This window comes from Lagenorhynchus albirostris, chromosome 11 (genome assembly GCF_949774975.1).
Source record: "Lagenorhynchus albirostris chromosome 11, mLagAlb1.1, whole genome shotgun sequence".
NCBI classification, from domain to species: Eukaryota; Metazoa; Chordata; class Mammalia; order Artiodactyla; family Delphinidae; genus Lagenorhynchus; species Lagenorhynchus albirostris.
In genome coordinates this window covers 9,203,839-9,219,328 of record NC_083105.1, presented here as the reverse complement: position 1 = coordinate 9,219,328, position 15,490 = coordinate 9,203,839, and the positions used below count along the sequence as shown (strand labels likewise).

At 62.0% G+C, this 15,490-nt stretch overlaps 1 protein-coding gene across 1 annotated transcript in view; it reads left to right on the top strand.

Annotated features, from left to right (window-relative positions):
* CACNA1I (calcium voltage-gated channel subunit alpha1 I) overlaps positions 1-10,076 on the top strand; it is a 103,187-nt gene extending 93,111 nt beyond the window's left edge. The window contains exons 29-36 of the mRNA XM_060167156.1: positions 1,564-1,642; positions 2,334-2,455; positions 2,922-3,266; positions 3,515-3,661; positions 4,513-4,635; positions 6,248-6,413; positions 7,878-8,074; positions 9,435-10,076. Coding sequence (XP_060023139.1) covers positions 1,564-1,642; positions 2,334-2,455; positions 2,922-3,266; positions 3,515-3,661; positions 4,513-4,635; positions 6,248-6,413; positions 7,878-8,074; positions 9,435-10,076 — 1,821 coding nt within the window. The remainder of the gene's footprint in view (positions 1-1,563; positions 1,643-2,333; positions 2,456-2,921; positions 3,267-3,514; positions 3,662-4,512; positions 4,636-6,247; positions 6,414-7,877; positions 8,075-9,434) is intronic.
* The last annotated feature ends 5,414 nt before the right edge of the window (positions 10,077-15,490 follow it).

Below are 15,490 nucleotides of genomic sequence, written 5' to 3'. Positions count from 1 at the left end.
GGGAGGAGGCATTTAACAGGCAAAGACAGAGAGAGGGTCTTCCCCGCAGAGGAAACAGAATATGCAAACGGGGTCTGTTTTCTGTGTGGTTGGAGTCGGGGTGGAGAATCAGGCTGGGAGGGGGTCCGCAGGGCTGGATCACACAGGCCTTAGATGTCAAGACAGCAAGCCTGGGCTTTGTCCTGTGGGCAATGAGAGCCACGGGAGGGTCTGGATAAGGGAGGCCTCAAGCAGAGCTGCCTTTAAGAAGGTTGCTCTGGTGACTGTGAGGAGAATGGATTGAGGGAGAGGCTGGAGGGAGGGAGGCCGTTGAGGAGGCTGCTGTAGCCGTGCAGACTCGGAGATGCTGAGGGCAGGGAAGAGGGGGAGCTGGTAGGAAAGGTGAGGTTGAAGAAATGCTGACCTGGGCCCGCACAGGGTGGGAAGCTGCGCTGAGGCTCAGGCCCTGCCGGATTCCTTCCGGCAGTCGGGGCCTCACATCTGGCGTCAGAGGTACTCAATGAGTGCTTGTTTCATTAATGAATGAGAATCATTTAATTAGACACTGTTGGTGTGATTGTAGCACAGATTGGAAGGAAACCCTTGTCTGCAGCAGAGAAGCATTAAGAGTCTGTGATTAACGTGGTTTATTTTTCAGCAATTAACGCAGACATCCTCGGGTTCTATTCACGCGGGTCTTCTGAGGGTTCTTAGAGATACTTCATTTCTAGGGCAGGAACGTTTTTGACCCTTATCTCATCCATAACACGAATTAAAGGCGGTCTCTGGACTATGGATAGATTTGAAATAGGTTTGGAATCTGCGATGTTTTTCTCCCACAGGAGCTGTGGGATGGGGGTGGCTGCGTTTGCAGGAGGCTTCCGGGGCCCCCAGTCTTGCATGATTCCTATGTTCACTCCGCTCTGTAGCTGGGGCCCATGCTGGCCTGAGGAAGCAGATCCGAATTAATCCAGCCATGTCTCTGCTCTCAAGGACTTCCCAGACTGGCAGAGACAGTGACAGGGACACACCAGTTACTCTCATGCTGTCAGACTGCATCCTGGTCTGCCTGGAGGAATCCAGGCAGGCTTCATGGAGGAGGTGGCATTATTGCTGCACCTTCCTTTCCTCTCTCTCTCCATTCATCTGTGGGATGGTACTAACCACACACAGGTGTAGCGACTGTGTGCATGGACCCTGGGGCCAGTCTGCTAGGCTTGATCCCAGTCCTACCACTTATTAGCGATGTGGCCCTGGGCAAGTACTTCACCTCTCAGTACATCTGTTTCTTCACCTGAAGAATGCGAGTAAAAGAGAGTTCATAGATCCCTGTGTGCAGTAATGAACGTGGAGTGCTTGAAACTGGGCCTCTCACAGCAAAGGCTCCACACGTGTTTTATTATTGTCCTGTGCTCTGTGCCGGACCTGGCCTGCCCTCCAGGAGGTCGTGCAGGGGTGGCAGACACGGACACAGAGCCTGGTGAAATGTTACAGCTGCCCCGACCCTCAGGCTGGTCCTTTGCCTGGAGCCTGCCGCCCGCCACCTCCCCAGGCCCTGCCCAGTCCCACCTGCTGTCCCCACAGGTGGGCAACCTGGGCCTCCTCTTCATGCTGCTCTTCTTCATCTACGCTGCCCTGGGAGTGGAGCTCTTCGGGAAGCTGGGTGCGTGACGCCTGAAGCAGGCCTGGGCTTGGGGGCTTCGTGGAACAGGTCTGGTGGAGGGCCTCGGCAGGGGTGGGGAGGCCTGAGACACACTCCCCCACCAGACTGTCCCGTCAAGGTCTTTGTATTGGGGAGATGCCCCCAGAGCAGGCCTGGGGGGATGGCTGGGCGACCCTCAGCCATCCACGTGCCCCTCCCAGTGTGAATAGCAGCTTTTGAGAGACGCTAGCCTGGGTCCGCAGGAACACCCAGGCCTGTACAGTGGACCGCCGACTTGGGGCCCCCCAACTGCCTGGCATCTCAGGGATGCCCCTTCCGGCTCCACCTGCCGGTGCCCATCCAGAGCCAGTGCCGCCCCAGCAGGCAGAGTGGCCAGGGCACAGACCAAGGGCAACACAGCCCACATCCAGCCCAGCCCTGCACAGGGCTGGCTCCAGAAAGTGGGGCTCCCTTGGGCATTGGCCCTTACCCACCCCATCGTCTCTCTCAGGAATTGATACCTGGGTGGAGGGAGGAGCCAGGCTCACCGGAATTTGAGTCCCAGCTTGTGTGGCACCTCCTCGAGCCTCAGTTTCTCCATCTGTGGGCTGGGTACAGTCCGCACGCACCTCTGAGGTTGTCGTGGGATTCTGAGATGAGGCCGAGAGGCAGCAGTGCAGGGCGGCCCGGGCTGACCCCACTCTTCTTCCAGTCTGCAATGACGAGAACCCGTGTGAGGGCATGAGCCGGCACGCCACCTTCGAGAACTTCGGCATGGCCTTCCTCACGCTCTTCCAGGTCTCCACTGGTGACAACTGGAACGGGATCATGAAGGTACATGTGGGTGGGCTGGGGAGGGAGAGTTGGGCTGGGTTCCGGGTCCTGACAGCCAGGGCTCCCGGGCCCTCTGCCTGCCCAGTGGGAGGGGGGTGCAGGGCACAGAGAAGCAGAGGGACCTGCCCGGGACCCTGAAGCACAGTGAGGTGGAGATAACGCCAGGGTCTCTGTCTGCCCCTAAGTGCTGCTCTGGGGTCAGTGCTCAGATTCTAGGGGACAGGACTCTGCCCAGGGCCAGAAGGTCCTGGGGGCCCTCGGCCAGGGCCAGGGGCTCTGGGCACCGCTCCTCCGGGTGCCAGGTGCTCGGCGTTGGCCTCACTGCCCATCACCCAGCGCAGGCTCCTCGGCCCTGGCCCGCGGTCTGGCCTGGACTGGGTGGGGAGGGGCTCGTGAGGACAGAGGTGAGGCCTGCGCCTGGAGGCCCCCGGGCCTCACCACTGCCTCCCCGCCCCGCCGGGTGCAGGACACCCTGCGGGACTGCACCCATGACGAGCGCAGCTGCCTGAGCAGCCTGCAGTTCGTGTCGCCGCTGTACTTCGTCAGCTTCGTGCTCACGGCCCAGTTCGTGCTCATCAACGTGGTGGTGGCCGTGCTCATGAAGCACCTGGACGACAGCAACAAGGAGGCCCAGGAGGACGCTGAGATGGACGCTGAGCTGGAGCTGGAGATTGCCCACGGCCTGGGCCCCAGCCCGCGGCCACCTGCCGGCTCCCCGGGGGCACACGTGCCTGGCCGCGGGCCAGGAGGGGCGGGTAGCGCGGGCGACGCCGAGGGCCACCTGATCCGAAACTGCTATTCGCCAGCCCAGGTGGGCGGGGCCCGGAGAGGGCAGCGGGGTCGCAGAGGGCTGGGAGGGCAGCTGGGCGGGGGCCTCGGGCAGAAAGCTCTGTCGTTTCGGGCCCCACTTGCTCGGCTCCACTGAAGGGGCGACCCTGTGATGAGGGGTCGGGCCCAGGCCACGGGCAGAGAACCAGGAGGGCAGCTGTGCCCACCCGCCCCGCCGTCCCGACCCGGCCGATAATCCCGCCTGTCCCCACCCCGTCCCCGTCCGCCTAGGAGAACCTGTGGCTGGACAGCGTCTCTTTAATCATCAAGGACTCCTTGGAGGGGGAGCTGACCATCATCGACAACCTGTCCGGCTCCATCTTCCACCACTACTCCTCCCCGGCCAGCTGCGAGAAGTGTCACCATGACAAGCAGGAGGTAGTGGCAGCCCCGGAGGGAGCTGGGGCCTCGGGGTGGGGGGCCAGCCGGAGGGGAGAGCGGCTCTGGGCGGAGGCCTGGCTGGGCCGACTTGGCCGACGCTGCCCGGGGGCTGTGGCAGACCTGCCTCCCCGAGCCCGGGCTGGCCTGTCCGTCCGCTCAGTGCAGGCCTGTGGCGTGGCCTCAGGAGCTGCGAGGCCCCTCTCTGTGTCTGTACACAGTGGGTGCTCAGAAAGGGCCCACCTTGGTGGTGGGCTGCTGGGGCCAGCAGGAAGCCCGTGTGTCACCTCTGGTGCAGTTTGCCTTTTCTGTGACAAACTCCAGGTGGAGTTTCCCGGATGGGCATCCCAGGGCGTCCAGTGGCCTTGGGCCTGTCTTGTGCAGGCTCAGGCGGGCCCTCTCCCCTCTCCCCAGTGGGGCCCTGAGCTCGTCCCCAGGGGTGTTCCAGCCCCTGGGAACCCCCCTAACCTGAAGTGGCTTCAAATTCCCCAGGGTCCTCCGGGCTTGCAAACACCTCTGCGCGTGCGGGTAGCCTGCACAGGGCCACGGGTGAGTTAGACCCAGCCAGCCTCAAGTGGCACTTGGCCTGGGGGCAAGCAGACCAGCTTTGGTTCACAGCTCACGGCAGCTCACCTGCCCTCCAGCCCAGCCCAGGCGTGGCACTCTGCTGGCTGTGACACCCTCGTGTCATCTCCCACCCCCTGCCCAGGCTGGGTTCCTGCACAAGGTGGACATGCTGTCTGTGCTCAGATCTCTGGTCCTCTCTGACCACTGCCCTGCATCTTTCTGGAGGACCGGACTGCCCCATCCCAGCCCCAGGGGGGACCCGACGCTGCCGCCTCTCCCTGCAGGTGCAGCTGGCCGAGACAGAGGCCTTCTCCCTGAACTCAGACAGGTCCTCGTCCATCCTGCTTGGCGATGACCTGAGTCTGGAGGACCCCGCAGCCTGCCCACCTGGCCCCAGAGACAGCAAGGTGAGCGCCCAGTGGGCTCCTGGGTAGGCGGATCTGTCCTTGAGCCTGGCCTCTGCCTGCTTGCCAGAACACTGTTCCTTCCTGGCTCAGCACTTAAGTGGCACCCACTGTGTGCTGGGCCCTCATCTCCTGTTGATCAGATGAGGGCTGGGAACAGAGAGGCGGAGTGATTTACCTGAAGCCACACAGCAACGAGGCCAGCCAGGGCTCCAATCACAGCATCCAAGTGGCCTTGGCCACTCACTGTAGCTTGGATGTTTTTGATCCATTTAATGGGAGTTGTCCCTGGCGGGCCAAACTCACAAGGGAACCTTAAGGCTGAAGAGTTGAAACAGGCGCAAGCACCTACTGTGCGCCAGACGTTACTTGCACTCAGTGTGTCCATTCCCCAGCTCTGTGTGGCAGGGATAATGTGGCTCCATTTCACATGTGAGGACATGAGAGCTCTGAGAAGTGAGTTAGCTTGTCCTGTCACACAGCCGGGCAAGGCAGAGCAGGGAAGCCAGCCCTGGGGCTGGTCCCCAACCTCTGCCCTAGAGGCGGTCAGTCTGAGGAGGCCAGGAGGGCTGGAAGGGCCACTATGTTGATCCTGCAGACTCAGGCAGGGGAGGTCTGCCACCTGGCTTGTAACCTCAAGGCCAAGTCGTTCTTGCCCCAGCTCAGGGATGAGAGAGGGAGCCCCTGGCCTGAGGTTGGGGTGCAGTGGCCCTGCCCTAAGAGAGCCTCGGTCCCCCTGACCCCTGACTCCTGGGGCAGCCTGGGTTTGGCACCACTGCCCCCCAGGGCTGTCCTCCATCAGCTCCAGGAAGGCTGGGATGGGGGGAGTGGATCTTCCCAGCCCCTCCCTGCCCCCCGTCCCCTCCCTGACAGCTGACAGCTCCTACAGCTCCTTCCTGTACCTCCTGCACCCCTGCACTGTTTTCCACACAGGATGTTGGGGTGCACAGTTTCTAGGGCCTCGTTGGGCTTAGATGGGTGCTGTTTTATTAGGACTCAAAGGACAGTTCGTAGGGGCTCATCTGCCTTGGAGGGGACATTGAGGCAGCTTTTGAGGAGCTTACTGTGCAGAGGTCGCCTTGGGCTGCAGGGTTGAGAAGGGTTAGGGCCCAGGGAGTGCCAGGAAGGAAGGCTGGCAGCTTCTGGGTGCCAGGCCCCAGAAGGAGGGGTTACTCTCTCGTTTATGGCTGTAAGAACGGAGACTCAGCCACAGGAAGGGACCTGCCCAGGGTCATGCTCACAGGGAGGCCCTGCAGCCGCTTGGCCAGGCTTCTGGTGCCTTCACCCGCCTAGACTTGGCTTTTTTACTGACCAGGGTCTGAACTAGGCACTTGGCTACAGAGACAAGGAAGACCCTCAAGGATCTCAGAGTCATGAGGGGAGTGAGTGGGAAACTGCTACCTGCCTGGGACATCAGAGAGGGCTTCCTGGAGGCGGGGCCCTTTCACCCGGGATTTGGAAGATGATGATTGCTGGCCAGGTAGCCGAGGCGAGAAGGCCATCCCAGGCAGTGAGAGCGACCAAGCAAAGGGCTGAAGAGCAAGGGCATGAAAGCAGCTGTGGCAGGCTGTCCCCCCTCCACCATCCTGCCCCTTTCACCTCCCTTTTCCTGTAGGGTGAGCCGGACCCGCCTGAGCCGATGCGGGTAGGGGACCTGGGTGAATGCTTCTTCCCCTTATCCAACACGGCTGTCTCGTCGGATCCGGAGAACTTCCTGTGTGAGATGGAGTCGATCCCATTCAACCCCGTCCGGTCCTGGCTGAAACACGAGAGCAACCAAGGTGAGGGGTGGGAGCCCCGTCAGCTCCCCACAGCCCTGATCTCGGGTGTTGGCTTCAGAGGGGGCGGGCTGAGCTTTTTCCTTGGTGTTTTTGCCTAGACTATTATATTGAGTCCAGAAAGAACGAGATGGATAACTGATAATAAAAGATAGGAATCTCAGGCCTGATAGAAACGAGATCATAATTATACCAGAAGTCTAGGCTAGTGGAAGATTCATGCTGAGTGTCCTAGGAGCTGTGGAGAAAGAGGAAACACGTTGGCACACAGAGCTCGTCAAGCAGAATGAAAGCTGCCTAATTATTGAAGGGTTTTTCTACAGCTGAATTCGAGAGGTGTTTATCCCACAGATCGTCACACAAGGTGACGCTGAACAACAGAAAGCCTGTTGTCCTCAACAGCCCTTTCGTACAAAGCCCCACCCTCAGCATCCTCTGTTTGTGCTTTGGGCTTGTGGCTGGGTTCTGGGCGGGAGGACGGAGGACTCAGTTGACTGGTCCATCACGGACTTACCTTCACTTCCAGTCCCGTTGGAGGGTGATGGGATCTGGCTTCACAGCACTGGCTGGGGAAGGGGGCAGAGGGGTGAGCTCAGCAGAAGAGGGGCCCCCAGATCCTGAGCTCACCCCAAGTGCTATTCTGGGAGGCCTGGCCCTGAGCGCTTTCCAGGAGCTGGGGGTGGAGTGACTTCCGAGGACCTTCCCTAAAGCTGACGGCCTCTGGACTGGACATCATGGCTGAGGGGCCAAGACCCCAGACTTCCTGAACCAAAAGTTGGGGCACAGGACCCAAGAGCCTTTCTGATCCAACGAAATCCCATCTTCTTTACCTAACCGTTCATTAGCATTTTTCTTACATAATAAGACATAGATTAGGAATCCCCCTACCTGGGGACACTCAGGCTTCCATCTTCATCCTGGAAGGCACAGAGGGGACCGTGGACAGAGGTTGCCCCCGAAGACCGGCCCCAGCTCTCATTTCCCCCTCGCCCTCTCCTTGCCCCTCTCCATCCCCCGCACTCTATCTGCTCTGCCATCCTGCCTGCTGTCCTAGGGGGGCCCCCAGGCCTGGCCAGACCTCCTGGGTGTCAGGACCTGGGGGGGTGACTGTCACAGTGAGCAGTGCTCTGCACGGGGCTGGGAGCTCCACAGCTGCCTCTTGCTCTTATAGCCTTCTCTCCACTCCTCGAGGTGGGCAGCTGGTCCCCATTTCACAGAGGAAGGAACCCAGGGGGCCTTGAGCCTGGGTCTGCCTGGCTCCAGAAACTGTGCCTTTGCCAAGTGCCCATCCTCCCAGGACTCACACGGGCAGGCTCAGTGTTCCTCTCTTGCTTTCACAAAGGGGACACCGAGGCTCAGAGAGGGAGCCTGCGGTCTCACAGCCAGTTTGTTAGGTGGCCCTTTCCTGCCAACCCCCCTCAGGGGCCTGAGCCTGCTCCCCAGCTCCCTCTTCTCCCTCCCCAGCAGCGCCCCCGAGCCCCTTCTCCCCGGATGCCTCCAACCCACTCCTGCCCATGCCGGCTGAGTTCTTCCACCCTGCTGTGGCCGCCAGCCAGAAAGGACAGGAGAAGGCCGCTGGTGCCGGGACCCTCCCCAAGATTGCCCTGCAGGGCTCCTGGGCGTCCCTGCGGTTGCCAAGCGTCAACTGCACCCTCCGCCAGCAGGTATGGCACTCCCAGCTCTGAGAGCTCTCCTGTCAGGGGACATCTGAGGGGCCCTTAAGTCCAAGGTGGAGGAGGAGGAGGTGGGCCCAGCCGAAGGCACAGGGCACGGCAGTGCTGGGGGGCACTTGGGAAAGTGAGGGGGTAGTGCTGAGACTTGAGGGAGGAGGTGGCCCTAGAGGCTGATAAAATGGGCAGAGCCGGGTCCCAGGGCATCTGGGGACAGAAGAGGGTGGGGCAGGCCCGGACGCGGTGGGGGGGGCGGGGCCCTGAAGGATGGTCATGGGGTGTAGCTTGAGGGGATGGGGAGGAGGGGGCGTTGGGAGGCTTTGCAGGGTGTGGTGGAGCTCTGAGGGGGTTGGGGTGTGATTACTAGGAATGGAGATGGGGGGCAGGTCTGGGCGATGGCAGGTCTTGGTCTGCAGGGCCACCTGTATTGGATTGGTCAGGGCCACCACCTGGGCACTCACAGGGCCCAGAGCACAGAGCAGAAGGGTCTGCGGACGTGACATCCCTCTTCTGTGGGCGGGTGCTGGGGGAAGGGACCAGGTCCCCGGGAGAGGCACCCTGCGGTGGAGGGAGGGCGGAGGGAGGGCGGGGCCCAGGGCCCGGGCAGGTAGTCGTTTGCTCACTCGGTGACTGCTGACCCCAGCTGCGCGCCTGGCTGTGTGCTAGGCTTGCAGGCTACAGCGGGCGGCACGATGACAGAGTCCCTGCCTCCTGGGGTTTACAGTTTAGTGTTTAGTGCGTTGCAGGGATGTGAGAGGAGAGAAGATACACCAAAAGAAATGCATGGAAAGTACAGTCTGTTTGATAGTGATACGGGCCAGGGAGAACGCTGCACAGGGAAGGGGGCTGTGCAGGGAGCCGGGGCGCAGAGGGGCTGGGAAGGCTGTGAGGGGTAAAGCGGGTGGGTATCAGCCGGGAAGAACTTTGCAGGCGGCAGCCAGAGCAGAGGTGCGGGTGGGGGTAGGGCAGTGGGGTGGGGCCGGGAGGATCCCGGTGAGCAAGGGGGAGGGTGGTGGGAAGTGAGGTCCCAGAGGGGTGTGGTGGGGCCCAAGGGCTTTTACCCCCTGTGAGCCCGGAGCCTACGCCACCCGCGGGGGGGCCAGGGTCTAATGGGGTCTGAGAAGGATGACGCCGACTGTCCCCCGAGGGTCGGGGAGTGGGGTGGGGCAGGGGGCCGGGCCACCCAGGAGCTCAGACAGGTGGTGGTTGGGCGAAGGGGAAGCCTGGGATGCCGCGTGTGATCCGAGGGAGTTCCTGAGGGCTTGGAAGGAGAACTGGGCGTGCCCGCGTGTCACCGGGAGGGGCGGGCTGCGGGACACCGGGCGGCCCCCCATCCCCTGTGACCTCCCCGCAGGCCACGGGGAGCAACACGTCGCTGGAGGGCAGCCGCAGCAGCTCGGCGGGCAGCCTGCAGACCACGCTGGAGGACAGCCTGACCCTGAGCGACAGCCCGCGACGCGCCCTGGGGCCGCCCGCGCCCGCCCCGGGGCTCCGCGCCGGCCCGTCGCCCGCCGCCCGCCGTCGCCCGAGCCTGCGGGGCCGGGGCCAGTTCAGCCTGAGCGGGCTGCGGGCGCATCAGCGCAGCCACAGCAGCGGGGGCTCCACCAGCCCGGGCTGCACCCAGCACGACTCCATGGACCCGTCGGACGAGGAGGGCGCGGGCGGCCGGGCCGGCGGGGGCGCGGGCAGCGAGCACTCGGAGACGCTCAGCAGCCTTTCGCTCACCTCCCTCTTCGGGCCGCCGCCCCCGCCGCCCGGCCTCCCGCCCGCGCGCAGGTTCAGCAGTACCAGCAGCCTGGCCGCCGGCCCCGGCCATCCCCGCGCCGCCGCCCGGCCCCAAGGCCTGGCCCGCAGCCCCTCCTGGGCCGCCGATCGCCGCAAGGACCCGCCGTGCCAGGCCGATCCGGCCGCCGCCCGGGGCCCCTGGGCGCCCGAGCCGCAGCCGCCGCCGGGGGAGCCACAGCCCGGGGACGCCGCGAGCCAGGGGAGGAGATGAGGGCCGCCGCCCGCCCGCCCCGTCTCACCTTCTTTACCTCAGGAGCCAGGGGCAGACAGCAATACTTCGTCCGCGACCTGGCCGCCGCGCCGAGCCGCCGGGGCTGGGGGAGGAGCAGGGTCCGGGCTGCCGAGGCTCAGATGGGCTCAGCGTGGTCCTGCCCGTGCATATACGTGTATACATATGCATATACATAGAGACAGACATATATATTTATTTATTTTTTCTACTGAGAGCTTATGACTTCCAGAAAGTGCTGAAGGTGGGGAGTGCGGGTCCGGGCCCAGACGGGGCTTTCACCTGACGTTTGGGACCCAGGCCAGACCCGCTCCAGGGCAGAAGGTCCTGCCGGGGCGTCGGCAGCCGTGATTTCTGGCGTCTCCCCTGGGCTGAGAGTAGCTTGGAGAGGGCTCTCAGGCCTCCGAGGGCCCCGTGGCCAGGGAGACAGGCCCAGAAGAAGAGGTGGGATTCAGGGTGCATTTTTTTCCTTTAAAGAAGAAACGCTGCTAAGATCCCGCCCGTCCACGTGTTGGGGTGTCTGTCTTGTTCCCGAGCGTCTAGTTGTTGTGACAGTCTCTTGTAGATGCCCCAGGGCACACAAACTCTCTTAGTCAACCAGTTAGGTGTCTTTCTTTAGAAAAACCAGGGGTGAGTAGTCGTATTTTTTTAGGGCAGGGGTGGGGGGAAGGGCGTCTCCAAGGCTGGGCAGGGGCCTCTGCCTCAGGTGAGGTCCTTGGCCCGGGTGGCTTTGCCCCAAGGAGGCTGAGGGCAGCGAGGCTGCAGGAGGGAGAGGAAAGGTGGAGGCATTAAGCAGATGATTTGCTTGAAGGTCAAGGGAACCCGCCTGGTCTGTGCTGGTCGGGCTGCCCCTGGGGCTCCTGGGCTCGGGCAGTCAGTGGCTGGTTACTTATTGCCTTTTAGCTCCCAGGTGGTCCCTGAGCCACGGCCATTCCAGGAGGTTGTACCGCCCCCTCCCCTCACAACCCCCTGTCCCCTGAGCTGCTCTGCTGCCCCTCTCCCCACCCTCCATGGAGTTCAGGGTGAAGCAGATCTGACAGGATTCTAAGCAGGGGTGACGCCCAGCCTGACACCTGGAGACCACATCCTCCCCCCTCCCGCTGCTTGTCTCTGGGTCTCTGTCTCATACCCATCACCCCCACTTCCCCAAAGCTGCAGTGCTTCCCAAATGGGTCACGGACGGGTATTTTTTTATTTGACTAGTTATGCATTTATTTTAGTATTTATTAGGAAAAAAACAGTATACTGACCCCATGATTTCACAGACATATTGCTGAGGTCAAGGCTAGTTTCTGAGCAGTGAACGGACTTGAAGTCAGTCTGAAGAAGGTTGGGAAGTGGTGGTGGAATGGTCTGCGGACACGCAGGGGTCGTGAGGTGGGAAAGGCTGCAAGTTGGGACCCACTGTGCTTCAGGAATAACCAGGCCCTTTGCCTGTGTGAGATCGTCTCAGTGGCTTCAGCTGGGCCCCGCTGAGGAGCCCTTGACCTTGTTCCCAAACCCTGACCTTAAAGAGTCTGGCTTTGGGCTGGGCTGCAAGCTGTGGGGAGGGTCTGCCTGACGGGCTCTGGGTGTCTTCTGGGCAGCGTAGGGCCCCCTGGGGCCTGGGCATCGTGCACAGGGAGAGGGCAGTGTGGCCTGCAAAGCCGTTCCCCCAGAGCTGCTGGGGGGAAGGGTTGCCAGGCCCACTTTACACCTGAGGAAACCAAGGCCCAGGGAGGTGAGGGGGCCACCCCAGTATCCCCCGGGGCCTCGGGCACCTGAGCCTGGAACGTGCAACAGTGACCCTGAGTTTCAGAGCAGGTGGAGCAGAAGCCATAGGCTGGCCGCGGCCTCTTGCAGGGGCCGCGGTGAGACCTGCCTTTGCCCCTGAGCTTCTGGAGCTCCCCCTCCTCGCCCAGAAGGGCGTGGTGGGCAGTCCTCGTCGAGGGGCGCTATGAGGACACACAAGGCGATGCCCAGACGCTGTGCTCCCTCCCAGGACGGGAGCCTCCCGGGTGGGAGGCTGGCTGGGCCTGGGGTCGCGTCCCCTCCCGCCCCCAGTGGCCTGTTGGCTGGTGAGGGAGGCCGGGCCCGAGTCCCAAGCCGCCTGCCTCTGCCTGCCCCAGAGAGCCTTGCGCTGGCTGCCTTTGCCACGCCCACGGCTTCATCACGGGGTGGGGCGCTCGCTCGTCTGGGGAAGAGGAGGGCTCGGGCAGCCTGCCCGGCTCTGCCTCGCCCTCCCTCCCAGCGCCATGCTGGCGCCAGCCATCGAGGCGGAGGGGAGGCCACGCGCACAGTGGCTGCGCACGGCAGCGTGTTCCTGGAGGGACGTGTGTGCTGGGGGCCGGAAGGTGGCCAGTGGGACCTGAGAGGACCTTGTGGAGGGTGGGTTGGCGTCCAAGGGGATGGCATGTGACACTGGTCAGCGGCTTCCGTCTTCTGGGCTCAGGTGTCATCCTGTTTACTCTGCACGGTGGCCCTGAGCCGTGTGCACTGCTGCTCCATGCACAGACCAGGGAAGTGACTTTCTTGGTGACTTTCTTGGTGTCACCGGGTTATAAGTGGCTGGGCAGGGAACACGTCCCGGGCGAGTCTGACACAGAGCCATCCTTTTACCCTGAACTGAGTGACCCCAGAACCAGCAGACACGTGGGAAGAGTGACCCAGGCATCGCCTGAGCGATGGTGTGAGGGTTGGACAGAGCAGGGTGTGTCTGGAGGTGGGCATAGCTGAACACGAAGCATAGAAGTTTTGCCTGAGGGAGTTGTGGGAGATGGGGCTGGCTCCTGGAGGGTCCCAAATGCTGACCCCAGGCACTTGGCCTTTTTCCTGGGAGCTACAGGCGATGGGGGACCAGGGAAGCTGTGATTGGCCAGGAAAAACCCAAATGGCTAAGGGTTGGGTGAATAGCCCCTCGGCCCTCCCTGATCCTGTGGCCTGTCCATCACAAAAGCACAAACCTACCCTAACCCACATGGCCTGGCCCTGCGGAGAGTGAGGACCCTGGTGCTGGACACCCCAAGCTGTCTGTTTGCAGGCTTCTGCAGAGTGGTGGCTGGTGGGCCCCTCAACACCTGTACAAAGGGACCCAAGACCAGATGGGGCATAGTCTACCCAGCCAAACCCTTTTCCTGTCCCCTGCCGGGCCTCCTCCTGCACCAGGCAGCCCCCTAAAAGTGGACAAAGTGTGCACAGTACCAGTCTGTCTGCCTGTCTTCCCCCCAAATCTTCCCACTGGAGCTTTCTGTTTCCAGGGCCACCTCTGGCCCCCTTTGCTGCGCTGTGTAAGGGCTTGGGTTCTTAGAAGCCGCTGTTTAGCCCAGGTACACATACTCTTTTTGTCTCTGCGCAATAATCAGTGTTCCTGGCAGAGCCCGGGCCGTGCTGGGGTTTAGGGAGGAGACAGAGGCCACCTCCTCCTGGAAGCCCTCGACCCAGCCCTGCTGCTGTGACTATCGCACTCCCAGTCGCTGTACAGTTTCTATGGTGTGAATAAACTTCCCTCCTAGTTGCTGATGGCGCTGGTACCTGCTGGCCCAGATGGCCCGGGATAGAGAAACCAAGCGGCAGCCGCCACCAGTGCTGTTTTGAATAAAACCCAGAAGCTTATTTCAGAATTTCTCCGTGTGTCTGTGCTGTTCTTTCCCCAGTGGGGTGGGTGTAGAGTTGGGGGGCTTCCCAGTGGGTGGGGTGATGATGTGTTCATCATGCCCAGGCTGTGGGGCCTGGGGTGTCTGGGACTTAGAGACACCCATGAAAGTGTCCTCTCATGGCCGGGGTAAGGGTTGGGGACTTGCTGGGCTGGGGAAGAAGCAGGGCCTGGCTCTCGCACTCTGGTTCTGTAGCTAAGATGCTGGACCTGGGTGAGAGGGTCACAGAGAGTAATAGTCTACTCACCTGGCACTGTTGCCTGAAATCATACGATGGGTATTTTCAGGACTGTTTTGGCTGCAAAGGACAAAAACCCGACTCAAATGAAACTGAGAATAAAAAAAAGAAAGAGCCAGAAGAGAGGAAAGGAAGGGAGGGTGGAAAGTGAGAAACAAGAAGGAACTAACTTAGAGACTCAAGTAGCTAAAAAGTCCAGAGGTGGCGTTGCCTTCAGGTGCAGTCGGATCAAGAGCTCCAGCTATGTCGCTAGGAAGGAGCCTCTCCACCTCTCGGTCTGCTCCCCTCCTCCCCTAGTGGCCACCAGCAGCCTTGGTGTTGGGCCTGTCTGCCTATCCCCAGATGAAAGACAGCTCCTCTCCCTGACAGTCTGGCAAAGTTCACGGAATCTCATAGGTTGACCGGGGTACGTGCCAGGCTCTGATTGACCAGGTCTGAACTCTGGGATTCAGGGATGGGGGCGACCTACCTGCCTCACGGCCTGAGAGCAGGGTAGGGAGGAGCTGTCAAGGAGCACCGCTGTGTGCTTGTTGGAAGGAGGGGATGAGGGCTGGGCAGGCAGCCAAACCTCGCCTCGGGCTAAGCTCCCTGCAGCTTCGTCCCTGGGAAGAGTGCTCTCACCGCCGCCCTTCAGATGAGGCCAGGGGCCCAGAGAGGTCCAGAGGCTGGTCACCTGGACGTCAACAAGCTGTGGGAGCAGAAGAGCCAAGTTGGTGGCTAGAGGGCCTGCCTGGTCCCCACCAGCCTTTGCTGGGCCTCCCATCCCCCCAGTGTGCGCTGTCTTTCCTCAGGGGCTGACCAGGGTCTCGGCATGGCCAAGGGAGGGACACAGGGATGTCGCGTGTGACCTCCAACACTGCAACTCCCTCTCTGAGGCCCCACCCACTCTGGAGAACAAGGTGAGCTGAGGTCACCGCACAGACAGGCCTGTAACCCTGGCCCTGCGTGATCCTGTCCGCTCGCCCCTGCTTTCCCCGTTTCTGCTCTGTGATCCCTTTCTGGTGGGCCCTGCAGCCCTGGGAGGTAACAGAGAAATCACCGCAGCTGTCTAGGCCCCTCTGCACCGCGCCCACATGGACGCTCCCAGCTGCCGGCCGTGATGCTCGGAGTGCCATGTCTTCCCTGCTCCGGGTGTCTAGAGGGGCATTTCTACCTGGGCATCAGCCTCACGGTAGACAGAGCGGTGGGGGCAGGGAGAGAGGCGACACCTGGTGAGGGCTGCTGTGCACGCACTGTGTGCACGTGTGCCGGCCACGGGCCTGCCCCTGCTCCTGGATGGCCTGTCTCCGTCCAGAGAGGGGCGTTACCCTCATTTTCAGCTGAGGAAACTGAGGCAAGCAGGCTGTCCACAGAGCAGGCCAAGTGCAGGTCCAGGCCCCAGCCTGAGCCTCATTCATCACCTGTGAGCCCTGGTCTAGCTGCCCAGCCTAGAATCTCACGGCCGAAGGGTGCAGCAAGCCCTGGCTCCCTGGGGAGGCCCCCTGCTACAGCCCCTTGAGGCAGATCTACTGGGCTCCACGTGTCCA